This window comes from Gigantopelta aegis, chromosome 14 (assembly GCF_016097555.1).
Source record: "Gigantopelta aegis isolate Gae_Host chromosome 14, Gae_host_genome, whole genome shotgun sequence".
In the NCBI taxonomy this organism is placed as follows: Eukaryota; Metazoa; Mollusca; class Gastropoda; order Neomphalida; family Peltospiridae; genus Gigantopelta; species Gigantopelta aegis.
In genome coordinates, this window is record NC_054712.1 from 41,495,492 (window position 1) to 41,521,674 (window position 26,183).

General features: G+C 35.0%; 1 protein-coding gene across 2 annotated transcripts in view; it reads left to right on the forward strand.

Moving 5' to 3' along the window:
- Positions 1-393: 393 nt before the first annotated feature.
- Positions 394-26,183, forward strand: part of LOC121388628 (CCR4-NOT transcription complex subunit 1-like) — a 60,353-nt gene continuing 34,563 nt past the window's right edge. For both annotated transcript variants that reach the window (XM_041520049.1, XM_041520051.1), the window contains exons 1-19: positions 394-674; positions 2,309-2,416; positions 4,341-4,439; positions 6,668-6,848; positions 11,094-11,237; positions 12,294-12,403; positions 12,958-13,013; positions 13,369-13,492; positions 13,985-14,089; positions 15,892-16,059; positions 16,623-16,750; positions 18,544-18,676; positions 19,586-19,693; positions 20,332-20,451; positions 20,757-20,879; positions 21,751-21,905; positions 22,499-22,640; positions 23,398-24,529; positions 25,488-25,631. In XM_041520049.1, coding sequence (XP_041375983.1) covers positions 573-674; positions 2,309-2,416; positions 4,341-4,439; positions 6,668-6,848; positions 11,094-11,237; positions 12,294-12,403; positions 12,958-13,013; positions 13,369-13,492; positions 13,985-14,089; positions 15,892-16,059; positions 16,623-16,750; positions 18,544-18,676; positions 19,586-19,693; positions 20,332-20,451; positions 20,757-20,879; positions 21,751-21,905; positions 22,499-22,640; positions 23,398-24,529; positions 25,488-25,631 — 3,382 coding nt within the window. In that variant the 5' untranslated portion in view covers positions 394-572. The remainder of the gene's footprint in view (positions 675-2,308; positions 2,417-4,340; positions 4,440-6,667; positions 6,849-11,093; positions 11,238-12,293; positions 12,404-12,957; positions 13,014-13,368; positions 13,493-13,984; positions 14,090-15,891; positions 16,060-16,622; positions 16,751-18,543; positions 18,677-19,585; positions 19,694-20,331; positions 20,452-20,756; positions 20,880-21,750; positions 21,906-22,498; positions 22,641-23,397; positions 24,530-25,487; positions 25,632-26,183) is intronic.

Sequence of the window (26,183 nt, forward strand, 5' to 3'; positions counted from 1 at the left end):
TCATGTTAATGTTATAGATTGTCACTTTTTTATGTGCCCAAAATTATTGTTTCTATATTTATATTAAAAAATAAAAATAATAGGTAAATCATAACTATCTAGTATGCCTATATTAGATTGAATATCTTTAATGTGTGCATGTGTGGTCGTGAAGTTTTGGAGGGTTTCAACAGGCCTGCTAATTATATGTTGAACAAATTCTAGTTCACTGCAAAAACCACCAATAAAGCGTGGACATATTGACTTGCTATCTCCCCAACCCCCAAAAGTTATTATTATTAACGATAGCCTAGAAATGTGTGCATGACTGTGTTGCAATTGATAGCAGTGAACTCACGGAAATTACCGAGCGATCGATTCCGACAATTCCCGAATGTTCCCAAAATGGCTGCTTCGACGCCATGTCGAGCACTCATGACGAAGTAATTTTCGGGAACTTTCCTGATGTTGGCCCACAAAAATCCGCGTTTTAGTTTGAAAAGAACTTTATTAATAGACGTTTGTACATACTATAACCGCGAGAAAGCTTCAAAAGCATTTTGGAGCTTTCGTTTCCATTTTAATGGAGTAATATGAATCTGGACTCGCTTTCATTTGCTCTGGCAGAACTCACTTACTCAGTTGCCAATCTAACAAAGAAAAATTTTAAAGCAAGCGTTACAGAAATAAAATATGTAAGTATTTAGATAGTAAATATAGTAAAATATCCTAACATACCTGTCCATTAGGTCTTCCCTTCTTTATAAAAAATCGAGTAACTTATCAATTGTTCACAAGGACAAATAGGTGATTTTTGGTTTTGATTTCATGATTTGGCCTATTTAAGGCAATCACTGAATAAGTAATAAAAAGACCTAAAATCTACTAAGTTCTTTCATTGCATTTTCATTGTGATAATGTTCTTTACAACAGTTTGTAGGTGCATTCAGTCTTTCAATTTAATATAGTTATTTTAATTCTAAAATTACAGTCTGCTGAAAGTGGTACAAAAGATTTGTAATTTTTTTTAAAAACATAAACTGGATAAGTTCATCTTTTGATATTATCATAACATCTTTGAATTATTCTTTTCAGAAGTATACTTTTATTTTGTATCAGCGGACAGCTAAGAGTAAAGTGCAATATTACATTGTTCCGGAAAATGAGATTTAAATGTTTTCGGTAACATTGGTTCATGTGATTAATCTAATAAGTTCACTCTTAACTTGTGTTCAAATTAGTACCATCTGACAGGACTCTCGATGTGAATTCAGTCTGAGGGTTACGTCATTTTAAACTTACTAAAGGTCATTTGTATGTTTTTTAGCCTATTATGTAGGCCTAAATTATTATGAATTTAACAAACATGAAATCAATTCTTATTAAATAGTTAAAATACCCATTTTGTTTCTTTAAGCGATTAAGTAGGAGGAAACTGAAAGGAATTAATACCAACTTTTTTATATTTTTATAGAGATGGTATGAAATGATTTAGTTCCTAAGTTACAGACAATCGACACATGAACAGAACTACAAATTGAAATCAGATTATTTTAATATTATTATAAGTTTTTAGGTTCATGTAGTAACATTTTACGAACTTTTATCAGTGGTCTCTCCAATATTCAGAAAAGGGATGGATGGAATCGGTAGAGCTGGTTCCACTTATAGGAAGGGATGGTACCTAAGACTTGCAGGGTACAAACTTTGTGTACTTCGAAAATGTCTTGTAAATGACGATGAACCTGATTACTCTGGTAGTTCAAGACGATGGCGTGATTTTGGATGGCGGCCTAAATAAACGGATGGCGGATATTACTATCGCTGCCAATGGATGGTGGACATATTGGAAATTAGTCTTAAGAGATGGCGGGCCAGCCATTGCTTATCACATGTAGCGAGACCCCTGAATATTAGATTAGCCAATTTTTTTATAAATATTATGGTACATGTAAATCCGTGCAGATTCAAATATTTTATATAGAAGGCGATAGGACTGTTAAACAAGACATTAAAAAATGATGGCGGATCTGTTGGTTGAGTTGGTATTGAAATACTAAATAAATTGGCCTAGTTTACATAAAATGTAAAATAAAATTTAGAAATCCAGACCCTGATTCCGGAAAGCCAACTACAAGAACTGAAACGAACTGATCGGTCTTAGACCTGATCTACAGAAAGTCTGGTGTTTTACAGGTGACTGTAATGTACCATTATTGTTTGACTTGTGATTGTGATAAGCTAATTGTGCTATTGTTTGATGTACACTATGATTGTAATGAACTAATTGTGTTATTGTTTGCTGCATGATTCTATTTTGTGTTTTTAGCTTGTTGACCAGCACGGGGCGGAGGCTGATCGTCATCTGTTTCGCTGTTTGTTCTCTCACGTCGATTTCAGTGGTGATGGTAAAAGTAGTGGCAAAGACTTACACCAGGTGACGTTTAACATTATTCATGGCATTCGAAATAGAAAAATAAAAATTCACTTGCTACCGGCAAAGTGTCTATATCACCTGTTTACTTGCTGTGGACATTTTCTAATACTGATTACTGATTTGTTCAGAGTTTGTCCATCAACGTTTTCTTTGAAATCTTTATTTTTTACAGTTTTGATTGAATTGTTGTGAAATTTGTTTTACCATGATCGTCTGCGGCACCATCCACAGACTAATACAGAGATATATTGGAAATTTTGAATTTTTATTAAATGTTTTAAAAAATTAAATTGAAAATTTGACAGTCTATCTTCTAGAATTGCATTCAGATAGTTCTGAAATTTGTTTCTAATATTCTCATGGCAGTCTTCACAAACTAATGCAGAGATATTTAGGAAAGTTTTTATTTGTAAATTTATACATTTTGAAAATAAATTTAACATGGAAAATTAAAAATTTATTTTCAGCATTTTGATACCTACTAAGATAGTTCTGAAACTTGGAATAATTATAATATTTAGGCATATAATCTGTATAATAAAGTGTAGTTTTCACAAACTACATGTAATAAAGCTATTTTTAAATTTTAATTAAATGTTTACAAAATTTAAAGTGAAAATTTAAAAGCTTGTATTTTTCTAGAGTTTTGATCAGTTCATTCTGAAATATGGTACTATTCACAAACTAATAGAGACATTGTGCGATTTTGAGGAGAGTCCGGGAGCCTGAGGCTCGCAAAAATCATATAGGACTCTCTAGCTTGTCTAGCATATGAGCCTGCATGGCTCGTAAAAATTATTTTTACAAATTAAATAGATACTGCGAAATGACACAGTCAACTTATATCTCAAAATCCTGGGAAGCCACTGTTTTGAACAGCGATCTATTCTATGGTTTCATGCAAAACATTTAGTGTGTCTTCTGTTCTACTGGAGGCACACAGCAGGGCTCGCTGGGTTAGTGGCGAGCTCTAAAGATTTGCAAACAGGGAGATCTTATGACACTTAAATTTTTAAAACCAAAATTGCACACTGAGAGAAAAATTTGAAGTTGTGAATTTTTATTAAATTTTAAACATTTTATACAAATTTCATAACATTTAATAATTCCTATAATAAAAAGTTGTACACGTCAAAATATGTCTCATACAAATTTGATTCTTAAATTTGACACATGGCTATTGTATGGTGGTCATTACAGATTAATGGAGACAAAGTTAAAAAATAAATAGAGTTCTATAGCCGATAGATCTTTTGTTACAAGTGTGAATCTTACAGATATTATATTTATACATGTATATACATTATTCTCTTTTAAAAGACAAAATTTATTCAATAAATTGTTATGTTTTTATGGTGATGTGAGCACAATTGTCGGTGAAAATGTTTTTCAATAGCAAAACGGTGTAAAAAGCAAGACACATTATCACATTGCATCCGCTGGCATGCAGTTATCAATAGCAAAACAGGTGGAAAAAGCAAGACACATTGTCACATTGCATCTTTTGGCATGCAGTTATCAATAGCAAAACAAGTGGAAAAGCAAGACACATTGTTACACAGTTCTGATTCAGGGAACATTTTGTTCAGTATTGCGTTGCTACACAATCAATTTCAGTTGACTAGAAATATCACTAATAAAATTTTTGAAAACAAAATGTTCCCTGATGACACAGGTGTATATTTGCGACATGATCAACTACGGCTTGATGGTTCTACATGATTACAAGTGTAAATTCAATTTCCTTCTGTTGTTTTTATGTGGGCCAGAAAAAACAATAAGTTATTTGTCAAAGTTTATTTTAAAATGAAACAAAACAAAAGTACTTTTAACATTATCTGTGTTCATTATTAGTGTTATATGAATGTTTAAAATTATTTCAGGTGTTGATTTTTTAATTTATTTTTATTAATGTTTTTTGCAGGCCCAGTTTTTAACCCAGGAGTGTGGAAATCTCCTGAGCAAACCCAATTTTGAGTCTACTCTGTGCTACGCCATCGACAACCCACTGCATCATCAGAAGGTGAAATTAAATAATTATATCACCAACACCTGCAATTGTTGTCGGTAAATACTGTGTAAATTGCCAAGAAGTTTTTCATTCTCTAAGGCACTTTCTTGCTTTGACTATATTCAAGTGGGCAGGATTTTGTTCAGTCGGTTGAGGTGCTTGTGTCGCAGGATCAAAACACCTTGGGGTATCCATTCAACTGATTTTTTTTCTCTCGTTCCAACCAGTGTACCACAACTGGTCAAAGGCTGTGGTATGCGCTTTCCTGTCTGTGGGAAAGTGCATATAAAAGATCCATTACTGCATTAAGAAAAATGTGGCGGGTTTCCTCTGATGACTACGTGTCAGAAATACCAAATGTATGATATCCAGTATCCGATGATTAATCGGTCAGTGTGCTCTAGTGGTGTCGTCAAAAAAACTAAACAAACACACTTGACTATATTTAAAAAAAATTCACGTTATGATTTTTGCCGTAAACAAATTGCAGGGGTAGTAGCATTCAAAAAGTGAATACGTGGCTAACATGCTTTTAGTTGATTACAGGCATTGAAATGAGCATATTGTCTGGTAACCCATGCTCAGGTTACGACTCGATACAAGTCCGGGACCAGATTTTAAAAGTCATCTTAACACTGATATATCTTAAAACCATCGTAGGCTCTGGCATTTGTCATTGTGGCGTCATAGCTTACAGTGTTTATACAATATCGTAGGACTGAGATGGCTAGGACAATCTCTAGCCTGGTAACCTGTGGGTTATGACACATTTATCAAGCTTACAATTGTCATTGTGGCATCATAGCTTACAGTGTTTATACAATATCGTAGGACTGAGATGGCTAGGACAATCTCTAGCCTGGTAACCTGTGGGTTATGACACATTTATCAAGCTTACATTTGTCATTGTGGCATCATAGCTTACAGTGTTTATACAATATCGTAGGACTGAGATGGCTAGGACAATCTCTAGCCTGGTAACCTGTGGGTTATGACACATTTATCAAGCTTACATTTGTCATTGTGGCATCATAGCTTACAGTGTTTATACAATATCGTAGGACTGAGATGGCTAGGACAATCTCTAGCCTGGTAACCTGTGGGTTATGACACATTTATCAAGCTTACAATTGCAATTATTATTGCTATAAATCTCATATCGGATACTCTTGATACTTTGTTATTCATTAATGTCATTGTTCTCATTCTTGACTTATTTCGATGTCTGTGAATAGGTGTGGTTAAAGTGATGATATTATTGTAACAGTTGAATTTAGCACTGTCACATATTGAAAGGTTTGGATCTGAGAAGTTTTAAGTTTACATGTCCATTGAAGCTGTATATTAGCAACCATTCCACTACATTAAAACATTAATATTCTACCCAGTATAATATTACGTAGATTTATATAATTAAAGATTGTCTAGTGTAACAGAACCTACAACAAATATAAACAGTCTACTAGTAGTAATGAATGTTCTTTAATTCTCAAATTTTGATTGGGTTAAAAAAAAGTGACTAATTAACACCATACAGTTAAAAACTACAGAATACTTGTTGCCAATATTTGAGGTTTTGATACATATTCCAATGTTATGTCCGCAGTGGTTTATGATGATCTAGTTGGACCTGGCTACGACACACTTCATAGCATAAAACCCCCTACTAAAACATGTAGCATAATGTAGAAAGATGTGTAGCCTAATCCTAACTCTGTATTGATTACAAAAGTCATGTAACTTAATGTTGTTTTTCAAATATTTTATATGCTCTGTGAAATGTGGCTTTTATAGCCTTCTGCGTTTGATCTGGAATGTTAGTTCTAAAAAAAGCATTTAATTTTTAATAGTTTTTAAAAATTACAACTTATGTGGGTACTACAGGGCTTCTAGATTATGGTAGCCCCACTCCCATGGCTAGTACTATTCAGTGTTTGGCTAGTAAATAACTAATATAGTGAAAAAAAAGTCAAATGCTGCAGTTAAGTCTATTTTGTAAATATGAATAGCCTGCCCCCCACCCCAAACCCCCAGTGTTAGTGTTTTTAAGCTCTATCTCCTTCTTTAAGTGACATATCTAATTATTACTATTAATTAGTAAAATTGTATTAATTTAAAATAAAGTAGGGCTGGTGAATTTTTAATTGTGGCTAATAAATTTTTTAAATCACCGATCCCATGGCTAGTGGATTTTATAAAAAGTCTAGAAGCCCTGTACTAACTGTCCCATTGTGTTGCAGAGTTTACGATCATCCTCGCAGCTGTTCTCTCAGCTCAGTAAAGTGTTAAAGCTAACGAAGGTTCAAGAAGTTGTGTTTGGATTGGCTCTTCTCAACTCCTCCAAGACTGATACGCGAACCTACGCTGCTCAGTTCATCAAACAGAAACTACCAGACCTACTGCGAACATACGTGGACGCAGGTCAGTATTTTGTCTTCATATGGGTTTTGTTGTAATATGGTTTTTGTTGTAGTGTATGTACCAGTTACTGACAAAAAAAAACTTAAAATGAAAGAAAGAAAGAAATGTTTTATTTAACGACGCACTCAACACATTTTATTCACGGTTATATGGCGTCAGACATATGGTTATGGACCACACAGATTTTGAGAGGAAACCCGCTGTCGCCATTACATGGGCTACTCTTCCGATTAGCAGCAAGGGATCTTTTATTTGCTCTTCCCACAGGCAGGATAGAACAAACCATGGCCTTTGTTGAACCAGTTATGGATCACTGGTCGGTGCAAGTGGTTTACACCTACCCACCGAGCCTTGCGGAACACTCACTCGGGGTTTGGAACTTAAAATGATAACTGAAACTGTCCAAACAGGGTTTTAGGGAACATTTAGTTCAGTATAGCATCGCGATTCTCTACGCGAGTTTCACAGAACACTACACAATTTTAAAACATTAATTAATACTGCTGTTTAAGAAGGATATTGTTGGAATATTTTCATTAAATTGTGTTTTTCATAAAAAAAAATACCACACTATTCTCTTTAGAATGTTTATTCACATATTCAGATATCAGTTATTTGAGAAATAGTAGGAAGAAAGGGTTTTTACATACCTTAAAATCTTGGAAATTAATGGATATACTTTTACAATTTTTTTTTATAGATGATTATAAAACACCTGTTTTCTGGCACTAGGGTTGTAACGATACAAAAAGGTGACTATACAAAATGTATTGCGAAATCCATCTCTCGATAAAATAAGTATCACAATATGAAATATATATGGAAATAATGCTATATTGTTGCTCTAGGAAGTAAAACACTAAAAACAAATTCAGTTGTTTTAAATAGTGATGGTTTGACATGTCATATTCGTTTTTAAAATTAAAAAATCCTTCTTTACATCGTTCTTGTAATACTAATAGATGAAGAAACTTGAAAAAGTGCCACACACACGATTTATACTTTTCAAATTCGTGTTACAAATTTTTTAATTCTGGAGCAAATGTACTGCCAAAGAATCCCAGGTCTAATCTATACTCTTTTATTATGTATAAACCCAGTCGATAGAAATATTTGATCGTGGTATGTCTGTATTTGAATAAAAACTAAAAATTTAATAAAAACTAAAAATTTATAAAATAAGAAATTTATGTCAATTTGAATTTTGTCAAGTATCGATCAATACCATGGTGCATGTTATCAGGCTTCTGAGAATTGCAAGAATGATGGTTTCGTTTGTGTGTCGCTTGCATAAGTATAGTTTGGCGTAACCTATTTTTTGTTAGAGCGTTGAATTTTAGACATCATTTACATGGTCGGGGCGGGATGTAGCCCAGTGGTAAAGCACACGCTTGGTACACAGTCTGTTCAATCCCTCTCAGTGGGCCCATTGGGTTATTTCTCATTCAGCCAGTGCACCACGACTGGTATATCAAAGGCTGGGTTATGTGCTATCCTGTCTGTGGGATGGTACATATAAAAGGTCCCTTGCTACTAATCAAATTTTTTTGCTGGTTTCCTCTAAGACTGTCGAAATGACCATATGTTTGACATCCAATAACCGATGATTAATAAATCAATGTGCCTTAATGGTTTTGTTAAACAAAAACAAACTTTAACTGTATTTACATTTGTTTTTGCATAATCCATAACTGGTTTACGCACATTTTCAACTCTCAGGCCTGTGTTATTGATAAATCATTATACCCCAAGGCTGTCATATTATAAGATTGTATATTATATTCTTATACTGTGCATTATATTCTTAGACTGTACATTATATTATAAGACTGTACATTATATTATAATAAGACTGTACATTATATTATAATAAGACTGTACATTATATTATAATAAGACTACATTATATTATAAGACTGTACATTATATTATAAGACTGTACATTATATTATAATAAGACTGTACATTATATTATAATAAGACTGTACATTATATTATAAGACTGTACATTATATTATAATAAGACTGTACATTATATTATAATAAGACTGTACATTATATTATAAGACTACATTATATTATAATAAGACTGTACATTATATTATAAGACTGTACATTATATTATAATAAGACTGTACATTATATTATAAGACTGTACATTATATTATAATAAGACTGTACATTATATTATAAGACTGTACATTATATTATAATAAGACTGTACATTATAATATTATAAGACTACATTATATTATAATAAGACTTTACATTATATTATAATAAGACTGTACATTATATTATAAGACTGTACATTATATTATAATAAGACTGTACATTATATTATAATAAGACTACATTATATTATAAGACTGTACATTATATTATAATAAGACTGTACATTATATTATAATAAGACTGTACATTATATTATAATTATAAGACTGTACATTATATTATAATAAGACTGTACATTATATTATAATAATTACTGTACATTATATTATAATAAGACTGTACATTATATTATAAGACTGTACATTATATTATAATACATTATATTCTTAGACTGTACATTATATTATAAGACTGTACATTATATTATAATATTATAAGACTGTACATTATATTATAAGACTGTACATTATATTATAATATTACTGTACATTATATTATAAGACTGTACATTATATTATAATAAGACTGTACATTATATTATAATAAGACTGTACATTATATTCTTAGACTGTACATTATATTATAAGACTGTACATTATATTATAATAAGACTACATTATATTATAAGACTGTACATTATATTATAAGACTGTACATTATATTATAATAAGACTGTACATTATATTATAAGACTGTACATTATATTATAATAAGACTGTACATTATATTATAAGACTGTACATTATATTATAATAAGACTGTACATTATATTATAATAAGACTGTACATTATATTATAATAAGACTGTACATTATATTATAAGACTACATTATATTATAATAAGACTGTACATTATATTATAAGACTGTACATTATATTATAATAAGACTGTACATTATATTATATATTATAAGACTGTACATTATATTATATTAGACTGTAGACTGTACATTATATTATAAGACTGTACATTATATTATAATAAGACTGTACATTATATTATAAGACTGTACATTATATTATAATAAGACTGTACATTATATTATAAGACTGTACATTATATTATAATAAGACTGTACATTATATTATAAGACTGTACATTATATTATAATAAGACTGTACATTATATTATAAGACTGTACATTATATTATAATAAGACTGTACATTATATTATAAGACTGTACATTATATTATAAGACTGTACATTATATTATAATAAGACTACATTATATTATAAGACTGTACATTATATTATAATAAGACTGTACATTATATTATAAGACTGTACATTATATTATTATATTATAAGACTGTACATTATATTATAAGACTGTACATTATATTATAATAAGACTGTACATTATATTATAAGACTGTACATTATATTATAAGACTACATTATATTATAATAAGACTGTACATTATATTATAAGACTGTACATTATATTATAATAAGACTGTACATTATATTCTTAGACTGTACATTATATTATAAGACTGTACATTATATTATAATAAGGACTACATTATATTATAAGACTGTACATTATATTATAAGACTGTACATTATATTATAATAAGACTGTACATTATATTATAAGACTACATTATATTATAATAAGACTGTACATTATATTATTATAAGACTGTACATTATATTATAAGACTGTACATTATATTATAAGACTGTACATTATATTATAATAAGACTGTACATTATATTATAAGACTGTACATTATATTATAAGACTGTACATTATATTATAATAAGACTGTACATTATATTATAAGACTGTACATTATATTATAATAAGACTGTACATTATATTATAATAAGACTGTACATTATATTATAATAAGACTGTACATTATATTATAAGACTACATTATATTATAATAAGACTGTACATTATATTATAAGACTGTACATTATATTATAATAAGACTACATTATATTATAAGACTGTACATTATATTATAATAAGACTGTACATTATATTATAAGACTGTACATTATGCATGTTACAAGACTGTATGTTATAAGACTGAGAGTGTACTGTATGTTACAGACATCAGCACACGACAAGAGGGCGGACTTCAGGACGTGTGTGTGGAAGTGCTGCATCTGTTGCTCACTCACCTCGCTCAGAGTAAAGATCACTTCGGCATTGGCGACGAACAAGAGGAAGCCTTCCTCAAGACTCTTAGACGAGGTAGGCTTTATAATGTCTGTCACACAACATCACACATCAACCAAGATTCTTAGATGAGGTAGGTTTTATAATGTCTGTCACACAAAGTCACAAACCAACCAAGACTCTTAGACGAGGTAGGCTTTATGATGTCTGTCACACGTCGTCACAAACCAACCAAGACTCTTAGACAAGGTAGGCTTTATAATGTTTGTTATACATCATAAACCAACTGTGTTATTATACAACGTCACAAACCAACTGTTATTTTACATCGCAAACCAACTCTTATTGTACAACGTCACACGTCAACCATGTTATTATACGTCGCAAACCAACTGTTATTATATGTCGCACACCAACAGTGTTATACGTCACAAACCAACTGTGTTATTATACAACATCACAAACCAACTGTTATTATACAGCATCACAAACCAACCATGCTGTACATTACATGACAATCAACCATATTATACATGTTGTTGTACAACATTTACAAAATATGAGAAATGAGACATGTTACACAACCATGCTGAAACAAACCGTGTTATTATACAACACATTTTATGTTTCCAGACTTACTACAGGGATTGGTATGAGACTGACTTTTGGTTTATTGTTTTATGTTTGTTTTCATTGGGGTGGGAATTCTCCTCGGATCAGCTGTTTTCCTCTCATGGAACATTGCGTTTCCTTGCATTTTCATCGTCCTTTCTTCCAAATATGTCAGATGGCACAGATTTTAACTTAGGGTTTCAAGAATTTCCGGGACCCCTCTAGATATCTTCTTTTTGTTACAGTTCACCAATTCCCACCCCTGTTTCATAGATTGGTATATGACCATGACTTGTGGCTTACTGATTTATGTTGATTTTCATGGATTGGTATGTGACTGTGACTTGTCATTTACTGTTTTATGTTTTCATAGATTGGTATGTGACTATGACTTGTCGTTTACTGTTTTATGTTTTCATAGATTGGTATGTGACTATTACTTGTCGTTTACTGTTTTATGTTTTCATAGATTGGTATGCGACTATGACTTGTCGTTTACTGTTTTATGTTTGTTTTCAGACTTCCCGCGCGACCGAGTGCCAGCTGTGCTCGCCCCACTGCTGTATCCCAAACTCGAAGACATATCTGAGGCAAAACTATTGGACATATCCAACATGCCTAAAAGCATGGTATGTATACTGTCGGACATATCCAACATGCCTAAAAGCATTGTTTGTATACTGTCGAACATATCCAACATGCCTAAAAGCATTGTATGTATACTGTCGGACATACCCAACATGCCTAAAAGCATTGTATGTATATTGTCGGACATATCCAACATTCCTAAAGCATTGTATGTATACTGTCAGAAATATCCAACATGCCTAAAAGCATTGTATGTATACTATCGGACATACCCAACATGTGGTATGTACACCAATATGCTGTCGCACATACAACATGCCTATGTGAAAATAGCAACAGTTTGTTTTCTTACTGCTTTTATATTTAATACTTGAGCTCTAGATTGCAGTAAATGCTTTTAATAAGGTGAGCATGCTCTAGTTAAGGAAATGCATATTGACTTAAAAACATTTCATCTCCAAACCAGTGAAAATGTTAAGCTTTAATGAAATTAAATTAATTTCAACTGTATACGTCTGCTGCCCCCCCCCCCCCCCCCCCCCCCCCCCCCCCCGATACGTGTTGAGACTTGTAACTAATGATTGTGTTATTTCAGATGGAAGCCTCCATATCTGACATGATACTGGAACAAGGGTACAGCTGCACTTCAAGGTAAGACAACGTCTGATTGTTGGACTCGTCACGATGGCATGTAGCTACTACCTGGTCAATCTGTATGTGTGTCATGTTAATGTATCAATTGGTACATTACAATTCAATTAAAGTGGGCTAAAGTTTACTATTGCATTCTGCATTGCATTTATCCTTCAATTGTGTTAAGGTGTGATTAGGTAAACTTAAATACATTTGTGTAACTTATTATAAAGTTTTGTAATTTAGAGGTGTCCTTGATGATTTTTCATGAGGTAACTTTTGGAATAGAAGCTATTAAAATTGTACTAATTTTTTTTAGTTATGCTATTCCAATGTCCTGTAGCCATTGTCAGTGTGTTGTTTTCTCTTGCAGTGTTGAAGAATGCCGGAACACGCTGATGCAGTTTGGCGTGAGAGAATTGGTTCCGTCGGCTATCGCCAGGGTTCTGGGCATGATGGCTCGAATGCCGACTGGCCTAGGAGAATCACAGCCTGCAGTAAGTGGAAATAGACATTTTCAAAGTTATCTTAGCACTACGAAAACTTAAAACCATAGCTTACGACATAGCCTATGATGGATTTATGATTTCGTGGCACTAAGATAGCTTTGAAAAAATTGCCCTTATCTTTCATTATTATGTAGTAAATTATTAATGTTGTCAAGTCCTCTTTTTTTTCTTCTTTTTTTCAAACATTTAATGCTATAAAAATAGCAGTATCTTTGTATCCAGTATGTGGAAATCACACTTTAAAATGATAATATAGTATAGTGATAATAAGAATAAATACTCTACAACTGCAATAATGGATTATGACATTAACATTTTCCATGGATTGTTTAACATCAGTTGTGTGTGTGGTGTTTGTTTTAGACGTCCGTAGCTGTGGGCAATGGATGGTCAGACGAGGACTGTACTGACCAGCCTGGTGTTAAAAATTACTATACCGGTACATTAATGGATCAATATTTGAGTGGTGTTTTGTTTCAGACGTCCGTGGCTGTGGGCAGTGGGTGGTCAGACAAGGACCGCGCAGACCAGCCTGGTGTCAACACGTGGAATGTTGACGTCTTCGTTCAGGTCGTCCAAGATTTGGTACGTATGGCTTTCTGTGTTGTTAAATTCTGCTTATTGAAACATGCTTTCCTGTGGGACACATTTTGTGACATACGAGATCGTCACTGCCTGTGTAGTGTGCAGTTTTAATGTGACTGCCAAAGTAACTACTATGTTACATTTTTAGTGAAACAGTTTATTAAAATTGTAATGTTTACAAAACTAATAACCCAAAATGACAGGATTCTTTTGCACCTAACCTTAACGATTCAGATTGTAAATTCTCAGCAGTGAATGTGGCATTGATCGAGATACACAAGCTAAATATGTAATCTGCGATTTCTGATTAGTATTTGACGATCTTTATTGTGTTCCATATGAATACATTACTATCGCTTGTATCAGGTTTACAAAGCTTAAATTAGATGTGACAGATGTGTGGCTTGACTTGAACACACAAAAAGTTAAAATTGCATTACAATGGTGTGACGTCACGGATATGGATTACTTACATTATATTGGTAGCATGTGGTGTCCTGCTACAAAGTATAATATCATTATATGATGTAGATTAGCAAACATAGCCAAATGATACAGGAAAATGGAAGTGATGATAAGCAAGTTAATGTGGATGGTCTATTCGAGCTAATTATGGGTTATTCACAGTTATCAACGTTTTCACAAGAGAATGAACGGATGCATTTTTTTCTTGTGTCACAATAATCTGTCATGTTCTTGCAGGCCGCAACAATATATTTCATTCCAAATAGTGATAGCAGGGTTTTACAAATGTTTAAGAAAGTCACTACCCATCATGGAATCTGTGGCTAGAGTCCTATGTATGATAGTAATACTGTTGATAATTTCCACTAGACCCGACCACAATTCCATCAGCCAGGACGAAGGGCTTGTTGATTTGCCGAACCCTGTCATAGTTTTAATGTTCTGAGGCATTGTTAAACATTCCCAAGAGCTGTAGTTTATGGTGTAACGAGCAGGCATTCAGTTTGGGCATTTTGTTTTAACATTCTGCCAGAATCATAAACATGATTTAAAATAGATATCTAGGATTCGTGGAAACATGGAATGGTACTAAATTTGCAGCCTGCTGAGGTGTCGTCAAACAAATAAAGGGTTAACAGGAATAACCTATGATGTCCAGACAGACAGCCAGTGTTATAACGGTCGTGTGTAACCTATGATGTCCGGACAGACGGCCAGTGTTATAACGGTCGTGTGTAACCTATGATGTCCGGACAGACGGACAGTGTTATAACGGTCGTGTGTAACCTATGATGTCCGGACAGACGGCCAGTGTTATAACGGTCGTGTGTAACCTATGATGTCCGGACAGACGGCCAGTGTTATAACGGTCGTGTGTAACCTATGATGTCCGGACAGACGGCCAGTGTTATAACGGTCGTGTGTAACCTATGATGTCCGGACAGACGGCCAGTGTTATAACGGTCGTGTGTAACCTATGATGTCCGGACAGACGGCCAGTGTTATAACGGTCGTGTGTAACCTATGATGTCCGGACAGACAGCCAGTGTTATAACGGTCGTGTATAACCTATGATGTCCAGACATATAGCCAGTGTTATAACGGTCGTGTATAACCTATGATGTCCAGACAGATAGCCACAATGATACACTAAATTAAAAACCTAAAATTATGGTAGTCCATTAAAAGTAGTTAGTAAATTATGCTTTCTTAGGCATAAATATTCCATGATTGCAGAGTTGTAAATGTTAAAATAAAAAAATATCACCTTAACAAAAATGTGACATCACATGTTATTCCAGTGGACTCTTCCAATGTTTGTTTGTTTGTTCTCACAGGCCCCTCAGCTGAACTGGAAGGAAGTGGTGGCCCACCTCGATCACCCACAGTTTGTGGTGAGCAACAAGAAAGGTCTCAAACTGCTTGTACAGGGTCTGTTCCGAGGGCTACAGGATCTCTTCCCCACAGAGTACATCTACAAACAGTGGCAGAACACAGAGGGACAGGTAAAATAAGTTTTCATAATCGACCGGTAGTTAACTATAGGTTTCATGAGTGTTTCTGCCAAAAAGAAATTTTTGGGTATGGCGCTATGGAATTGAATGCAACCACAGTCAAGTAGGTGTGGGGGGCCTCCACTAGAAAGAAAATGGGTTACCCATTGAACCCTGTTCATCTCCGTCTTTTTTTTTCACAATGCCTCAAGATATAGAGCTGAAATGGTGTGTATATATCTCTATCATGTACTGTTACGAACTTAGGAGATATAAAAAACCAAACAATTCCAAACCTTTTAAAAAAAAAAAAAAAAAATTCAAGGTATTAAGCTAAACGTTTTGATATCATGTTTGACTTTCATGGTGATATACTAATTTCGCACAGAGTTATGACCTTTTAACTTAGGATATATGAAAATTTGTTATGCCATGTAGGGGACATGTATTACTTTAGCACTACTTTTATACATCTACAAACAATGGCAGAACACAAATAAAAACAAACAATATATTTTTCAGTTGTCATTCATTCTTCTTGCTATGCTTACACAGCTATGGTTGTTATTTTTCAGCTGTCATTCTTGCTACACGCTCTCCGGAATCCTGATGTGTTCTGTTTTGCTGATTACCCAGGAGACACCGTCGTCATAGATATCCTCAAGGCCACGCCCAATGATGAAGACAGAGAAGTGGCAACCTGGTAATAATGCGAGAAGACTTAATAAGAGAAATTTTTACAAACACACCGATATTGTTACAGATAGTGATAGGTCACCACTTGGAGTGCAAGTTGCTTCCCACTGTGTATAGTTAAAAAGGCCTGTTACATTTTGTAGCTCATATATAATTTAAGAAGAAAAATAAGACTTTTAGGAATGCTGCCATATTTAAGTGCCGATCAATGCAACTAGCTAAACGATTAGAACTGTTACTGAATCATATTGGGCAGAATTTATCACACCTTTTTCTTGTAAACGCAGATGTTTAAACATTGTAAATGTATGTAGTTACATGCACATTAGACATGGTTACAAAATCTCTCTAAAATATGGCAACCTGGTAATACTGTAAATATTAATAAAATATATCTGTATTTGTAATTCAGGAAATACCAGTGTATGAAGAGTAGCAACCTGATAATACTGGGTGTTTAAATATAAATATACTTATAAATAAACTAGTTATTGTTACACCAGTTTTATCAGGTCATGGAATTCCCATGCAGTAGTTGGTCTAGGATCGATCCCTGTCGGTGGACCTATTGGGGGTATTTCTCGTTCCAGCCAGTGCTCCACAACTGGTGTAACAGGCCGTGTTATGTACTATCGTGTCTTTGGGATGGTGCATATAAAAGATCCCTTGCTGCTAAACAAAAAGAGTAGCCCATGAAGTGGCATCAGCGGGTTTCCTCTCTTAATATCTTAATACCCTAATAAAATGTGCTGAGTACGTTGTTAAATAAAACAATTCCTTCCTTCCCATGCAGTATTAATGTGGATGATGAAAAATATAGTTCAGTGATGTTTTCTTCAGTTTAAAATAATGCAAAACGAGATCACACTTTTGTATCCAAACATGGAAAAAATCTTCAAAAAGTCATTGTAACATTGAGGTTGAATTTGTTTTACAATATATATTAACTTTTGTACGTTGGAGATTGATCTACAAGCATTTTACAAAACATGGCAGACAGAATAATGACATTGAGAATTTGTGTTGTAGGACATCTATTTTTGAGTGTGTTATCACATCGAGAGTTTAGGGGTGGGACGTAGCCCAGTGGTACAGCGCGCAGTCGGTGTGGGATCGATCCCCGTCGGTGGGTCCATTGGGCTATTTCTTGTTCCAGCCAGTGCACCATGACTGGTATATCAAAGGCCGTGGTATGTGCTACCCTGTCTGTGGGATGGTGCATATAAAAGATCCCTTGCTGCTTATTAAAAAGAGTAGCCCATGAAGTGGCGACAGCAGATTTCCTCTCTCAATATCTGTCTGGTCCATAACCATATGTCCGACGCCATATAACCGTAAATAAAATGTGTTAAGTGGGTCGTTAAATAAAACATTTCCTTCCTTCGAGAGTTTTATGTTTATTTGTTTTGAAGAATATTGTAACACGGCTGTAGGAAGTCTGTTTTGAAGTATGTTGTCACACTGTTGAAGGAAATCTGTTTTGAAGTATATTGTATCACTTTTGAAGTATATTTTATCACTGTTGTAGAAAGTCTGTTTTGAAGTATGTTGTGACACCGTGTTGTAGGAAGTCTGTTTTGAAATATATTGTATCACTGTTTTGTAGTATATTAACACTGTTGTAGGAAATCTGTTTTGATGTATATTGTAACACTGTGTTGTAGGAAATCTGTTTTGAAGTATATTAACACTGTTGTAGGAAGTCTGTTTTGATGTATATTGTAACACTGTGTTGTAGGAAATCTGTTTTGAAGTATATTGTAATACTGTTTTCAAGTACATTGTCACACTCTGTCGTAGGAAATCGCTGAACCTCGTTGAGACTCTGCTCAGACTGTCGGAGGCGGGTCACTATCAGCCGGTGTCCGACTTGTTCAAGTTCCCCATCAACAAGTGTCCAGACATGCTAGTCCTTGCCTTGTTACAGACCACAGTAAGTTTACGTGCTAGTCCTCGCCTTGTTGCAGACCACAGTAAGTTTACGTGCTAGTCCTAGCCTTGTTACAGACCACAGTAAGTTTACGTGCTAGTCCTCGCCTTGTTGCAGACCACAGTAAGTTTACGTGCTAGTCCTCGCCTTGTTACAGACCACAGTAAGTTTACGTGCTAGTCCTCGCCTTGTTACAGACCACAGTAAGTTTACATGCTAGTCCTAGCCTTGTTACAGACCACAGTAAGTTTACGTGCTAGTCCTAGCCTTGTTTCAGACCACAGTAAGTTTACATGCTAGTCCTAGCCTTGTTTCAGACCACAGTAAGTTTACATGCTAGTCCTAGCCTTGTTACAGACCACAGTACAGTAGTCCTAGTTTCAGACCACAGTAAGTTTATGTGCTAGTCCTCACCTTGTTACAGACGATGGTGAGTTGACATGCTAGTCCTAGCCTTGTTTCAGACCACAGTAAGTTTACGTGCTAGTCCTCACCTTGTTACAGACCACAGTAAGTTAGTCCTCACCTTGTTACAGACCATGGTGAGTTGACATGCTAGTCCTTGCCCTCGCCTTGTTACAGACAACAGTGAGTTTATGTTTACTGTTACCTATCATATGAGACCCCTCAACAGTCTTGTATAACAGATAGAAACAATGATCAACATTATATATTATTGTATTGTATGGCACTGCACTGTATTTATTATATTCCTCTTTTTTTTAAAAAGAAGATTATCAAGTTTTTTGTCATAAATCTCATTTGGCATACACATTCCAATGCTTTCATTAAGAATAGAAATTACAGGGGAAAATTAAATTATAATCGGGTTGATACCAAAGCCTAAGAAAGATTCACTTTTGTTGACCTATTGATTAGCGTTTGTAATGGTAGCATCCTGTTTGATTTCAGCCCACGTGGAACACTCTGAAGCAGGAACTGATCTCCACGCTGATGCCGATCTTCCTCGGTAGTCATGCCAACTCGGCTGTGGTGCTGCACTATGCCTGGCATCACCAGGTATGCCAGTAGCTTTTGTCGTGGATATCATTATACAATCTAGTCGTGTACAAACTGGACAGTGGACAGATATTGCTTGTTTTGTGTAATGATAACTGAAATTAATCATAAATTGATTTAAAAAAGGAGCAGTGTATATGGCAAGCATTCCAGATATGAAATATTTCATGCGAATTGATAGTATTTATTTGCTTTTGATGAATGTTAACAATTTTCTTTACTTTTTTAAGGTTTTGTTTTTTGCAACTAACTTGAAAAAATCGTTGGGTTAACCCAAGGATAAGTAATATTCTGGGTAATAATAATACCTGTCAAAAGATTGACATACCAAATATTATATCAGTAAATGCATTCAGATACCCTATAACTCATATTTTATTAGGAAAAAATCTATATTGAGCTGCAAGAAATATTATGATACCAGAAATACACTATACAGATGTGCTTATTCTAAGCAGGAAAATAATATATTGAAGTCTATTGAAGTTTTAATGATTAATATATGACATTTTTCATTAGCTACAAACTCGAGATGGATCCTTTGACTTTCGGTATTGTTGGTGCTAGGCAACTTGATAAAGTTTTTAAGACAACTTGATAAAAATATGTTACTACTGTTGGTTTGTGATATGTTTCAGGGCCACTCTGGGACGATCAGGACACTGATAATGCATTCAATGGCCGAGTGGTACATGCGGGGAGAGCCACACGATCAGACCAGACTGTCGCGTATTCTTGATGTTGCACAGGACCTCAAGGTATTCAGAGTTTGTAACATTAAAAATTGTCCTCCTTACTCACTTCCTTTTTGTTTGGTTAACAAAGGTAGTTTTTTAGGTGTAGTTTAAAATGTGCTGAGAAGTTACTGAAAAAAATCTATCTTCCTTGGTGATCTTCATTTAAACTTGTTTGTAATTCTGATCATAGATTGATTATAAGCCTGTGAAACCATAAAACATTGATTTTGAAGTGGGTGTGTTTTTGCAATCTTTGACTCGTCGATTAATTACTTGTTCCAAATCATTGCTTGTATTTATTAATGTAAAACATTTTTAATTTTCAGGCCCTCTCCATGCTGCTGAATGCGACACCGTTTGCATTTGTGATCGACTTGGCCTGTTTGGCATCGCGTCGAGAATATCTCAAACTCGACAAGTGGCTCACAGACAAGATCCAGGAACACAAGGTAGGAGGCTTGACGAACCTGTGAAACCTGTGTCTAATTATCATAGATTTCTACTTTAGATGATAGCCTGTGATTTAATTTATAATGTTATTAATGATTGGATGACTTATAATTATGACATTTTGTTTTACATGTTTTGTATGTTAGGGAATTATCATATTTAGTTTTTGGTTTTAACATTATGAGATGCATTGTGTATGACATAAAATAAATAGAGAAGTTAAAAAAAATCTCAAACTAACAATTAGTTCTGTGTTAGCATTTTACAAATATAAAGTCAAATTTTAATTTTTTGAACTACACATTGCCAGCAAGCAACACTAGATTCAGATGAAAGAAAGAAATGTTTTATTTAACGACGCACTCAACACATTTTATTTACGGTTATATGGCGTCAGACATATGGTTAAGGACCACACAGATTTTTAGAGGAAACCCGCTGTCGCCACATAGGCTACTCTTTTACGACAGGCAGCAAGGGATCTTTTATTTGCACTTCCCACAGGCAGGATAGCACAAACCATGGCCTTTGTTGAACCAGTTATGGATCACTGGTCGGTGCAAGTGGTTTACACCTACCCATTGAGCCTTGCTCAGTGTTTGGAGTCGGTATCTGGATTAAAAAACCCATGCCTCGACTGGGATCCAAACCCAGTACCTACCAGCCTGTAGACCGATGGCTAACCACGACGCCACCGAGGCCCGTCAGATTCAGATGAAATAAGATATGTGTGTGTGTGTGTGAGGTTAATCACGTGTTTATCAGTAATTAATTCTTGTGTAAGTTAAAGTTAAATATGACTTTATGATATCTTCGTAAATAGGGCCTTCGCAATGTCTGCCAGGTTGTATTTGTTGTGTTATATTTCAGGAGCCGTTCATACAGGCGGGCGTATCTTTTCTGAAGCGGCGATGTCCTCCGCTGATCAACACGCAGAACAAAGACGACCACCAGCAGTCTCGCAGCCAGCAGTTGCCCCCGGAAACCATCGCGTGTATGCTCACCTGTCTCAAGTCCTGGGCTAGGTACGTCATGTTTTTCTATGATGAACAGTGACTTGATATAAATACTGTTTGTTAGCCACAGGTTAGGTCACTCGAACAGGTGTGGTGGTACTACAGTCAGATTTTGTTTGTAAATTATTGATATTTAATGTGGGACAAGAATTACATGTAGATTGAAAATTGATTGAAGATATCATCAAATGAAAGAGATGCAAAATAAATGTGTATTTTAGTATCTTAAACTGGAGATCGAGGAAGGCAAGTGTTAACGCTGAGGCTAAATATTGGCTTTAAAAGGTTGATACAAAGTTTGGTTAGCTGAAAATAATTAGGTTCTTTAGTTGGTCTTTAAACTTTTACTATTGCAACTTGATGAAAACTTGTTTTGCATGAGTGAAGTGTCCCAGAAGCTGTCTGATAATGATCGTGTGTAACAATGCTTTTAATAAATCTTTCTCGTTTTTGTTTCAGTCGAGTTTTAAGAGTTGTCTGATAATGATTTTGTGTTACAACTCTTAATAAACGTTTCTAGTTTTTGTTTCAGTTTTAAGAGTTGACTGATAATGATCTTGTGTTACAACTCTTTTAATAAACGTTTCTCGTGTTTGTTTCAGTCAAGTGTCGCAAGAGTTGTCGGAGTCTATCACGACGATGTATAACAACGCCACAGTATTATTCAACAAGCCGCGGCAACAGCCGCCCGGTGTCGTCGGAACTCACAAACCACCCGCTTTCTCGTCTGGCGTGGGCGGACAGGTAATAAGAACATTTTTTGAAATATTCCTTCAAGTTTTATTATCATATGCTTTGTATTTAATTTAATTTTAAAATGTCTATAGTCCTGTCCACAGGGAACGCCTTGTTTCATGCTATGGAATTTACTGCAAATTATGTTTTTTAAATTGCACACAAAAATTGTGGGTTTTTTTACCTATTTCCTAAACATTGTTACCTTTTTTCTTGTGTCAAACGAAACTGAAATTATTTACAACAAACATTTTTGTAGGATGGGACGGACAATAAACCTTTCTTTTTTTTTCAAATATATTTTCTTTTTCTGGTGCAGTGATGTAAATATTATTATTTTATCTATGTTGATGACACAGGATGTATTTTAGTTTGTAGGAAGTTCACTTGTGTATCAATTATCCTTTGGATTGACCAACTTACAGTCCCATCATTCTATAAAAATGTTTTCTGTAAATAATTTGTTTGGTTTGACATAAGAAAACAAGTGTTTTGGAAATAAATAAAAAATACAATTTTTGTGTGCAATTTACAAATCAATCGGCTCAGAAATAAATAATTTGTAGTACATTTCATAGTATGAAAAAATGCGTTCCCTGTGGGATGGACTATTGTATTTCATTTGTCATAGCTTTTTGTTACTTTCCAGACGAAATATTATAAATATTGTAAATGGTATTAATGACTGTTTAGTGATACTGAAATTGATACTGAAATTAATAAATATTGTAAATGGTATTAATGACTGTTATAATCCATGTTTCAGGTGGATCAGCTGGCGGGTCTCAACATGTTGGGCCACAACCCGTCGTCGGCCGGGACGGGCGTCACATCAGCATTCCAGAGTGTTGGGTCGTCGGCGTTTCCCTCGGGTGGCTCGACCGGTTTTCCCACCGGCTCCCCGGGCTTTGCCATGGGGGTCACATCGGCCTTCCCCACCGGAATCACCTCCGCGTTTACCACTGGCCTCACCTCGGGATTCCCGACCGGCGTCACGTCGACGTTCCCGACCAGCGTCACGTCAGGCTTTCAGACCGGAGTGTCGTCGGCCTTTTCCACGGGCGTCACCTCCGCATTCCCAACAGGTGTAACATCGGCTTTCCCTACAGGTGGCTCGTCCGTGTTTCCCACCGGGGGTGCTTCTGGTTTCCTAACCAGTGGGTCATCAACATTTCCTACCGGCGGTTCATCAACATTTCCTACTAGTGGTTCGTCAACTTTTCCTACCGGCGGCTCATCAACATTTCCTACCGGCGGCTCATCAGCATTTCCTACCGGTGGCGGCTCATCAACATTTCCTACCGGTGGCTCATCAACGTTTCCTACTGGTGGCTCGTCAACTTTTCCCACAGGCGGTTCATCAACATTTCCTACTGGAGGCTCATCAACTTTCCCTACAGGTGGATCATCGTTTCCTACTGGTGGATCATCAACGTTTCCCACAGGTGGATCGTTTCCAACTGGGGGCTCATCAACGTTTCCCACAGGTGGCACATCAACGTTTCCCACAGGTGGCACATCAACGTTTCCCACAGGTGGCACATCAACGTTTCCCACAGGTGGATCATCAACATTTCCAACGGGCAGTTCATCGTTTCCGACAGGTGGTTCGTCATCGTTTCCGACTGGCGGAAGTTCGTCAGCTTTTCCCGCTGGTGGATCTTCGGTGTTCCCGTCTGGCGGGACCTCGGCCTTTTCCAGCGGAGGATCTTCTGTCTTCTCGTCGGGCAACTCGGCAGCTTTTCCTACAGGAAACCTGACAGCGTTCCCGTCTGGTCTGCCGTCAGTGTCGTCCCAGGCAAGCGGAACCCCAGGGTCACCGTCCAAGTCGTTCACAGGAATGTCGCAGACTAACACATCGTTCATCCCGCTGCATTCACTCGCATCGCAGTTCCAGAGTAAGATCTTAACTGTCGTTTGGTGGAAACGAAGCTAAAATAATTACTTTTCCGTTACATTCATTAAAATATGTCATCCCAATGCTTCAACTGTAGCAATGTGAGTTTGTTTATTTCTCAATGAACATAAAATAATGTTAGGGAATGTCAAATCTGATGATATCTCTTTATATTGATACTTTTACTTATTGAGTGTAATTGTTTAGAACCAGAAAAACAATTCAAAATAAAATATGAACTTTTAGTGTTATTATTAATAAGAATGTTTCAAATTTACAAGGATTGTCTGTTATTTCTTTTACGTTCCTCTGAGTATGAACAAAAAAAATCATCTGCAAACTTATGTGGGAATGTGAGGTTTTTTTGGTTCCTACCCCGAAGAACGTAAAAGAAATAACCAGACATTCTTTCCACAGTTTTCAGACAAAAATATGCAGTAATTTATTTTGATAGTTATTTAGAAACATGTTTTGATATAAGATCAGTTTCAAGTAGCTTCAATAGAGGAAATTCTACTTAGTTTGCCAATTTGTTCATTACTAATTTTTAAGTGTTATAATTTGAACTTCGAAATTAGTATTGACAATTTGTTTTATTTTGTTTTGTTTTTTTAAACGAAACAATGCAGGTGACATTATGTCATTTAGTATCTGTCTCCTGTGCATCATATTGCACGTAATCAGTATCCTGTGTCTGTGGATATGTTCCTCATTTATTTTTATCATGTATGTGAAAGCACTTGAAAATCAAAATGATAACGACCCTAAATTCTGTGTATAATGTGTAAGGGATGACAAACGTTTATTCCAAAAAATCATGTATGTTATAATTCTTTCATAATGATGTGATTTCATATTTGTTGAGGACCATATGATAATTTCAGTATATTAAATTGTAAATTAAAGTTATTATTATTTGTTAAATCAATAAGTTTAGAAGACACTGGTTGTTTTTTCAGACCTGGGATTACAAACTCCTATTTCCACGGCTGTTGGCCCACCTAGGAATCCCGTGAACTCGCTGGCTACACTGAGTGCCCAGGTGGCCGTCAAACAAACCACGGATCCTGTACCTGCGGAAAGACCAAACTCCGCACGAGCTAGTGAGTACATTCATTTGTCTGTCCAGTCATTTGTTTGTTCATTTATTTGTTCGATTTGTTCACTTGTTCATCTGTTAATGTTGCATAATATTCTTTTATTAATTTATTTCTAACATGCAATGTTTCCCCTAGGGGCCGGAAGGACCCCGCACCGACCCCATGAATTTCTTTACCGGGACCGTAAAAATTGTAACCATTAAAAAAAGGGACGAGTTCACTTCTGTGATTAATTCGCCGATATTATAAAAAAAACAAAAATGCAAATGCTAGCAGTAATAAATATACTAGTATTCCACAGTTATGTACATTGTTAGAGCCCTGTGGCCAGTGAGGGGAAAACAAATAAACCATCATGATGATGATCGAATGAAAAAAAAAAAAAATCAACCAACATGATGAACATCTATCATATGTAAAAAGGAAAATGGATCTACAAGTCAATACTTTCGATTTCCTTTCACATGCAACAGTTCACTAATGAATATATGGTCACCAGTAATCTATGTCCCATCCCTGAAATGAATATACTTACAGATGTAATTTTATTAAACT